The sequence below is a fragment of the Perkinsus marinus genome, assembly GCF_000006405.1.
Source record: "Perkinsus marinus ATCC 50983 genomic scaffold scf_1104296929318, whole genome shotgun sequence".
Taxonomy (NCBI): Eukaryota; Perkinsozoa; order Perkinsida; family Perkinsidae; genus Perkinsus; species Perkinsus marinus.
In genome coordinates this window covers 790,951-799,355 of record NW_003216498.1, presented here as the reverse complement: position 1 = coordinate 799,355, position 8,405 = coordinate 790,951, and the positions used below count along the sequence as shown (strand labels likewise).

At 44.8% G+C, this 8,405-nt stretch overlaps 6 protein-coding genes across 6 annotated transcripts in view; 4 read left to right on the top strand and 2 right to left on the bottom strand.

Annotated features, from left to right (window-relative positions):
* Pmar_PMAR012580 (protein transport protein Sec61 subunit alpha, putative) overlaps positions 1-55 on the top strand; it is a gene marked incomplete at both ends in the record, with an annotated part of 2,070 nt that extends 2,015 nt beyond the window's left edge. Inside the window, one exon of the mRNA XM_002787756.1 lies at positions 1-55. This exon is cut by the window's left edge and continues 4 nt beyond it. Within this exon, the coding sequence (XP_002787802.1) occupies positions 1-55 (55 nt within the window).
* Positions 56-1,975: 1,920 nt separating this feature from the next.
* On the top strand, positions 1,976-2,629 carry Pmar_PMAR012579 (hypothetical protein; the record flags this gene model as incomplete). The annotated part of the gene is made up of 5 exons (XM_002787755.1): positions 1,976-2,017; positions 2,067-2,143; positions 2,191-2,299; positions 2,356-2,420; positions 2,560-2,629. 5 exons carry the CDS (start codon positions 1,976-1,978, stop codon positions 2,627-2,629), a joined length of 363 nt encoding a protein of 120 aa, XP_002787801.1.
* A 1,051-nt stretch (positions 2,630-3,680) lies between these two features.
* Pmar_PMAR012578 (conserved hypothetical protein) lies at positions 3,681-5,240 on the top strand. The gene is made up of 7 exons (XM_002787754.1): positions 3,681-3,778; positions 3,824-3,875; positions 3,920-4,035; positions 4,078-4,356; positions 4,397-4,566; positions 4,610-4,708; positions 4,765-5,240. Exons 1-7 carry the CDS (start codon positions 3,689-3,691, stop codon positions 4,916-4,918), a joined length of 960 nt encoding a protein of 319 aa, XP_002787800.1. The 5' UTR covers positions 3,681-3,688; the 3' UTR covers positions 4,919-5,240.
* Positions 5,241-6,104: 864 nt separating this feature from the next.
* Pmar_PMAR012577 (hypothetical protein) lies at positions 6,105-6,326 on the bottom strand (the record flags this gene model as incomplete). Its single annotated transcript, XM_002787753.1, has 1 exon — positions 6,105-6,326. The coding sequence occupies one exon, from the start codon at positions 6,324-6,326 to the stop codon at positions 6,105-6,107; it is 222 nt and encodes a 73-aa protein (XP_002787799.1).
* Positions 6,327-7,366: 1,040 nt separating this feature from the next.
* On the bottom strand, positions 7,367-7,712 carry Pmar_PMAR012576 (hypothetical protein; the record flags this gene model as incomplete). Its single annotated transcript, XM_002787752.1, has 2 exons — positions 7,367-7,404; positions 7,493-7,712. The coding sequence occupies 2 exons, from the start codon at positions 7,710-7,712 to the stop codon at positions 7,367-7,369; spliced, it is 258 nt and encodes an 85-aa protein (XP_002787798.1).
* Positions 7,713-8,106: 394 nt separating this feature from the next.
* The window catches only part of Pmar_PMAR012575 (dynein-1-alpha heavy chain, flagellar inner arm I1 complex, putative), a gene marked incomplete at both ends in the record, with an annotated part of 22,469 nt that continues 22,170 nt past the window's right edge, over positions 8,107-8,405 (top strand). Inside the window, 3 exons of the mRNA XM_002787751.1 lie at positions 8,107-8,161; positions 8,224-8,280; positions 8,327-8,394. Coding sequence (XP_002787797.1) covers positions 8,107-8,161; positions 8,224-8,280; positions 8,327-8,394 — 180 coding nt within the window. The remainder of the gene's footprint in view (positions 8,162-8,223; positions 8,281-8,326; positions 8,395-8,405) is intronic.

Genomic DNA, 8,405 nt, shown 5'->3' with positions numbered 1-8,405 from the left:
GTTGTGTGTTGGTGTATCACCGTTTCACGTGTGCCGTCGGAGTTGTGGCGCATAAGCAACTCTCGGGTGTTTACTGGAATCATCGTGAAATTTGAAATTACTTTCGTAGTCGTAGAATTTCTGTTGACATCGCCGATGGTTTAAATGGCGCGAATTATTCGGAGTTTTGGATAAATGGAAATATGTGGGAAAAAGAAGTTGTATGTATATACGGTATGTGTTGTTTGACAAGTAGTCAGTGAAGGTTGATTGAGTGAGTGTAGCAGTATTGGAAACTCATGACACATGTCATCGCGGTTGGCGAGGAAGATCTCAACGAGGAGCTCACACGAATGATCGCTTCTAATAGAGATGATTGCGTGGGTCGTCGTGGCCTCCACACACAAGCTCGATATCGAGAGTTCTTATCAGGCTGGAGTGGATCGTCACCGAGACCCCTTCCTCACTGAGAGGTACATCACAGTCGAGGAAGCTGATCGGCTGATGGAGTGTCCAACTCGTGGGGAAGCAGTAGAAGTAGGATCTTGCGAAACTGTGTACATGAATACTTCTATCTAGAAATGAGGATAGTCTATGAATGATAATATAAAGTATTATAAATGGTTCTTAGTGTATTGGAGTTTCTGTGAAAAACGCGATATTCGCGGCGCTATGCAGTAGTCGTGAAATATAATTTTCATATCACTAGGGTGAAACTCCAATGTACTATCCTCCGTAAAGTAGAGGGCATCAAGTAGAGAGAGTCGACTTCTTCTCATCGTTAAAGTATATGGTGTATTCAGCACAGCTCGAGAGTTGCGATTGAGGTGGTAGTAGTACAGTACTACTAGTACTTAGTGTTGAAATATATGTTCGCTGTCCTCAGCTGAGCTCAGAAGCTTTTCCACTATGCCATGATAGTTTTCACACGAATTCGAGTAGATGGGTGCAGAAACCCTCGAGAATTTCTCAAAACTCCCTCCAAATTTTCATCTTGTCATCCTCCAACACATGTAGTTGACCATGTGCATATTTCTCCCACACTGGTAACACTAGAGTACACTTCGGAGTATCCCTCGGACAGAATCCACCTTAGTTCGTGAAGAAAAATACCAAGCTTCTCACGGACCTCCGCACCTCTCGAGACATCGAACATACTGATGCGACATCTGCAGGGGTACTAAACTTCGCTAGTAATAAGGAGTTACCCCCCTCAGACGGCAGCATCATCGCTATGGCCAGAGACGGGCTCTAGTGAGGACCGACGCTTGGCTTGTATGATTGACTTGTACCTCATGTTTGCAAGGTGAGTGAGGAGTGGTAGGCGAACTAATGCCGGAAATTCGACTTGTAAACTTGCGTTACCGAATTCATAAATTTCATTTACGAAATTGACATTTTATCTCCGAATTCTACGAAAAACTAATCCTATTTATTAATTTGTCTCCTATTTTGCTGAATTGTAGTAACGCATGAGTGTTCATATGAGGTCACAAATATTAGCGATCGTATCACTAGGAAGGCCCTCTTGGTAGGTTCTGTCAGGAGAAGGGTTTGACTAGTTCGAAAGTCTCGACCCTATTATCCATCATAAAGGAGGTCTACTCACAGGTCGGTGCCTTACTCCTCAAATTCGTGATGTCCAGGGCTTTGGGCTCCTCCCACGCGCGGGACCAGAGGATTGAACTAGCGAGCAAAGCCTTCGACCGCATCTATAGGCTACTCAGCGATTACTGATGCGATAACAACCAAACCGGATCCGTAATGGGAAAAAAGATAACAGTATGGAAATAGGAGTTTGCTCTACACTAGCGACGACACTCCTTGGGGCGATGTTGAGACTCCAACGTTGCACTGGTGAATTAGATTTGCGTCTATCGTTACGGTGAATGTCACCGATCTATTGTTCATGTAGGTATTGTGATGTAGTAGCCATTCTCAGGCCATTCTGCATCGTATGGACGTCTCTACGGCGTTCTCCTTGTTCGGAAGGCTAATGGTCAGGCATTCAGTGCAGAGACCACACTTTAGTATCAAGGTAGTGGGTGTATGTCGAGACCCTGCTGTTGCTGCTGTCTCGGCATTAGGTCTTCACGTTGGAGGAGGTTAAGAGTATCACTCAATTCGCAGTGAAGACCTTCTTTGCGCACTTTCTGCTGTACATGTGAGTGTTCGTGGTGACTTGATCTTGGAAGGTCATCGGCCCTATAGGTACATGGGCATGCCTCAACGCCAACTCGTGGTTCGTGGTTTCCCCTCTGAAGTTGGGAAAACTTCCGTTACTCACGAGGAGTTTCTGAAGCAACAAGAATGCTATGATGTGGGTTAAGGCGCTCCTAGATGTTGATATTGGAATATGCGGTCATCCGGATTCAGTTTGCTGAAGAACAGAAACCAACAGTTAGAGAGTTGCCCAATAGAGTCAAGGATGCTATTGAATTGTAAGTTAATTTTGTGACGTAACGTCAGCCTGGAAGGTCTCTGGCGGGGACGAGATTTGCTGGTGGAGTGGTATGGTGGTGGTCTTTGAATTTGACCGGGGGGAACTTAACTGGTATTTTCTCGTTGTGTAATTGTTAGATATGCGAAGGAGATTATGAACAAGTTTGATCGTAAGATGGATGAACAGGAGACACGATTGAACCCATGAAATCGACGTGAACCAATGTCTTTTCCATAACAGTTTGGAGTGGGGGTTTACCCGGGGCTTGTGCGGAAGTATGTTAGTCGGGATCTACCCTTGTGCGTGCGTGCGTGCACAGATTTTGCCCCTCACACTGGTGCAAAGTTAGATTTTGTGATGGCAATTTGTTGTTCATATAGTGTATAGGGAGCAGTGGCTTGAATCTCACAGCTTGAGGATCTACTGTGGGAAAATATGGACATGGTTAACTTCATGTGTTGCTGACAATACGAAAATTTTGAGAAAATTTGGGAAAATTTTGATTGGTTTCTGAACACCTCTACCAGAATTCGTGTGTAAACTTCTTCGAATAGTTAGGAAATTCCTAAGCTCAGCTGAGGGAAGCGATCATAAAATCTAATAATGTGAAGACCTGGACTAGATCTTCGAGGTGTTGGAGGCGAGAGACACGAGGCAATTCTCGGTCGCTGATGCTACACGCAATCACGCATTATTCACGCGTGGTGAAGTGACGTACATAACAGCGTGGAGGGGTAGTCTTGAAGTCCTTCCTATGGTTTGGGGTGGAAGCCCGAAGCCTACCGTAAGGGCCTTGTTTCTTACGAATATGATAACATCGATCGTTTCGATGGGGCACATGGATCAGCGTGGATGAATCAATGACATACGATATCGATAGTGGCTCCATTGTAGACGGAACACTGATTCGGTAGTGATTAGACAGAGCTTTATTGCTGCTGTAATGTTTCTCTATTCCATCATAAAATAGGGAAACATTACAAAATGAATACATTACATTATGAAATTTTCATGTCATTCGTCCGATCACTCTATGTTGTGCGCCGCGCATCGCACGCTACTATGTGTATGCGTGCACAGTTGCGCTGCGTACAATCCGTGCATTTAGTTGGTTAAATCGTCTTTTCCTACTTGATATCTGCTCACGAGTCGATTCATCAGTCACAGGAGGGAGACGGATCCCAATGAGTAGATAACCATGCCATTAGAACTGAGGAGACTCCAACTTGAGATAATGGATAGGGCATTTTCATATCTTCCCTGCATATGGTAAGGAACACCTCTGAAGAGCCAGTGAGCGAGTTGATCGAGACCAACATCCCGGAACGAGCGAAGAATTTAGACGCCAGTCAGTCGGTGGGAAACTGCGCTGTGTGTGAGGTTGCAATACTCTTCTATTAGAAGCCTTCTCATGAGCAGTTCATGGAGGCTGCAGTACTCAGCGCTACGACTGGTAGGAGCTCGAAGTGGCGGCGTGTTATGATGATTATTATTCAGGGGTGAAGCTGAAAGAAGGAGGGCCTTTCGGTGCTTGCATCACCCGCAATGACGTTGTTGTTTGTTGCGCTCACAACACATTTTTTTCGGACCGTGATCCAACTTGTCACGCTGAGGTAAGCCTCAGAGTTGCAGACAGGATCAGCGTACTTGCCTAGATGAATGCTATCCGTATGGCTATGCATCTGCTGAAGACTGATGATCTCGCTGGTTGCGTCATCTATTCATCCTTTGAGCCCTGCCCTATGTGCTGGGGTGCAATACTAGCAAGTGGAATAAGGTTACTTTATGTCGGCTTGGACCGTCATACTGCAGCTAAGAACGGTGTGGAATATCTGAGCTTTTATGATGTCATTCTTGACACTAAGGAGAGCATTTCTCCAATGATGCACATCAACCCACCAGCATCTGACAGTGATGAGAAAATCATTTCTATGGTGAGTTCATGGGTGAGAGAGTGCCTTATGTGCTTTTCAGCTTACTTCTCCTGAGCATTGCATAATTGTCAACAAGGATAGCAAGATTATAGCTGATAGTAATACACCTTCCATCGAGTCGTTCACGGATTCTGTAGACACTCCAATGGTTAAGACTATTCGTCTGGCTTGTAGAGCGATCAATTCGCCCTACCTCCAAGGCTGCAAAATGTGAGGTTAATTGGAAATGATCGGATACGTGGAGTGTTGTTAGTTTCACCTTGGAAGAACCAGATGTCGAGTCGCATGCTGCCTGTCTATGGGCGCTCGTTGATTCCCTTCACTACTGTTCTGAGGCCCTACCTGGTTCGAGGTGAGCAACTGGTAGGACTAATGGAGGATCACATAGAGATTGCTGCCTTCGCTCAGGGCTCGTTATCAACGTGATCAATATGAACTGGAGCCGTCGAATAGGGACATTCGTGTCGTGTATGGATGTGGTGTAGATACATGCCTTAGCATTATACCAGTATGGTTTCAAAGTGAGCTCCATAAGGAGTATCCTCAGCTCAAGGCATGTTGAAGAGTTGTACCTTATTACTATTATACCGTTCTTGAATCCTATTAGTTTTTAAGAATCACATTAGCCACATTAGCGTATAGATAGAACTCATACTGAGAGTTTCACACAGTGTATGAGAAATTATTTCCTGACCTATTTGATACAACGCGTATAACGATTATCGACCATTTGTAATGTCAGCCAATGAGTCAAACGACTGACTAATTGTGGGGGTAGAGAGCTGATCACCGTCGTTGTTCAGTTGTATGGATAGACATCATTTTCTTGAATATGTGCAGGAGCTCTCCACGAGCCTATTAGTGGTAGTAGCCGTGTACACGGTATCGTTGGAGGTGTTGCGTTATTCCCGACTGGGATTACTAATTATTAGGAATAAAATGATAAGTAGTAGTTCCGAGGACAACGAAGATATCAACGATACCAAGTGGTAATGTGGAAGAAGCATCTGTGCAGCGAACCTTCCCCAGTCACGAAATGTAGGCCAGCTTCGAACAACGTTCAACGCTTCCTGTGCACACTTCAATTCCTCGTGTATAATCTTTTCTTCACCATTACTGTTCATGGACATTGGCTTATCGATAATATTGGGTTTGAGAGGCTGGTGAATATTAGTCGTAAAATACAACAGCGCCATACTAAGATATGGTGAGACTCTGGTTGTTTCGATCAATGATTATCATACACAAAAGATTATTCGACTACAGCACTATCTCGTGAGGAACCTGCTCCTACCACATTGTTGAAGCAGTTTATATCATCGACATCATGATAACAACTCTAAACCAATTACTCCACCTGCTTACGGAAATTTTTTAAACTTTAAAAAGGACAAGTACATCATCAAATACCGATTGAAATATCCGTTGGAACTTGAAGCATAACCAGGACAGGCTCGATGACTAATGATTCTCCAAATCAAAGATTCGTAGTACACGATAACTGATGCAACCTAGATCGGCTAATCACCCCTCAACTCCTACCCTCAATTGCCCAGTCGCTGATATATACTCGACGAATACAGCAACACAACATTGAACTTCATTATTGAGAATCAAAAAGCACACATCATACTTTAGACTTAATGGCGGAGACTATCTGCACATCTGAGGTGCAAACGAACACGGAGACCACAGGCACTTAAAACTATGACGAGTGAGACTCGAACGAATTGATAAGTCACATGAGCCTAACAGGGAATGTCAGCATTGGAACCGATCTCGCCGAGGTTGTGACATTTATGGTCATCACCACAATAGCTGAAGATGCAGTCGGGACGCTCATCGCAGACAATTTGACAGTGGTCACCACTACCACGTAGGAGCTTCTCGGCGATAACAAAGGCGGAACTGGAGGCCTGGATGGAGTGGGCGAGGAGACTGATGATGGTAATGACGAGGGTGAAGGACATCATAGTTACTTGGAGATTCGAATAACCGAAGCAACTGCTGAGATCTATCCAATGGCGCAACCGAAGTCTTACAATTAGGTCACCGCACTTTGATAATCATTGGCGTCAGTGAAGCGTTTCATAACTGAACATGCACACATGTAACGGTTGTCTATATGTCACAATGGCGAGCGCTTATAGGAGGACTTTTCAAGAACTCCGGATCGTTCCCAGGTAGAGGTGCATCTCCGCATTAATCGCAGTCCACGTTCGATGGTCGTTGAGACGTGAAAGCCACTCGCCGTAAACCACTTACCCAGTAATTCTTCCCTAGTCACGAAATCTGTACTGGTTTCGGGCTATCTTCAACGCCTCCTGTATACGGCTCCTTTCCTGGTCCACAGTGAGGCACATGCTGTTGATGAAAGAAGGCATATTAATCGTATCAAGATTGATAGAAGGACAGATGAGTACTGGTCACCCAATACAACACCGAGTGATGGCCAAGACGTAATGAATCTTTGGTTACTCCGATCAGAATTTGTAGAATATGATCGAGTATTCGAGTATTGTACTCACTCATGATCGAGCTGGTTATACTGCACCGCTGGATCAGTATACACCCCAACGTGATGGTCTCAACTTCGTACTATCAACTACGAACAAACGTATCGCACAACTCTACCGGATTTTTGTAATTCACAAGAATCCAAGGGGAACGATGTAATTACTTGGAAGTTCACAAATTGTGGAGTGTAGTGTGACCGTAACAAAGAAGTATTTAAGAGAATTGAGGTATAAAGCGTGAGTTGTGCGAAAAATGAAACCAGTACGACGAGGAGTATTACGCGATATCCAATAAGCATATAATTAAATTCCAATGAAGTGAGATATCGCATGATGCCACATTTTCCTCACCTAGAACCGTACGATGCGCATTGCTAATTTCAATAGAGTCTTAATGAGAGATATCTCCCAAGGTATGTATCAATAGTCGTTGATACATTCCCACTGAATAAACACAACATTGAAGTTCATTATTGAGAATCAAAAATCACACATCATACTTTAGACTTAATGGCGGAGACTATCTGCACATCTGAGGTGCAAACGAACTCGGAGACTACAGGTACTTAAAACTATGACGAGTGAGACTCGAACGAGTTGATAAATCACATGAGCCTAACAGGGAATGTCAGCATTGGAACCGATCTCGCCGAGGTTGTGACATTTATGGTCATCACCACAATAGCTGAAGATGCAGTCGGGACGCTCATCGCAGACAATTTGACAGTGGTCACCACTACCACGTAGGAGCTTCTCGGCGATAACAAAGGCGGAACTGGAGGCCTGGATGGAGTGGGCGAGGAGACTGATGATGGTAATGACGAGGGTGAAGGACATCATAGTTACTTGGAGATTCGAATAACCGAAGCAACTGCTTAGATCTATCCAATGGCGCAACCAAAACCGTACAATTAGGTCACCGCACTTTGGTAATCATTGGCGTCAGTGGAGCGTTTCATAAATGAACATGCACACATGTAACGGTTGTCTATATGTCACAATGGCGAGCGCTTATAGGAGGACTTTTCGAGGACTCCGGGTTCGATCCCCGGTAGGGTTACAACTCCGTACTGACTGTATGTCACCTTATGTAGGTCAGGTCACCTTTTCTTTTACTAGTCACGCGATGTCGAGGTTTCGATAAAGTCGAAGAACTAGCGCGCGCCTCGACGTGATTGCGTGACTGTCAGTCTAACCCTCAAATATCCTGTGCAGTTCTTTCTCTCTTCGCACCATGGTTAAACGCAAAGGAGGTAGACGGCAGCAGGCCTTACCGGTCACTGAAGATGGTAAGTCGCTCTAACAGTCACTTGTGTATGTCTATACTCTTCCATGCTGTCCTCTGGCTCAGACCTATCGGATGGTGTCAGTAGTGATGTTGAGGGCCTTGACATGATTGGTGGCGATGGTGAGAGTATACACTTGATTGTTGGCTGTAGGCGTCCTTCAATCAGATGAACGTAATGATTATTCGGACCTTGAGGGCGATGAGGAGGTCGATGTTATGAGCATAGCTAGCGGGGTACACCAAGA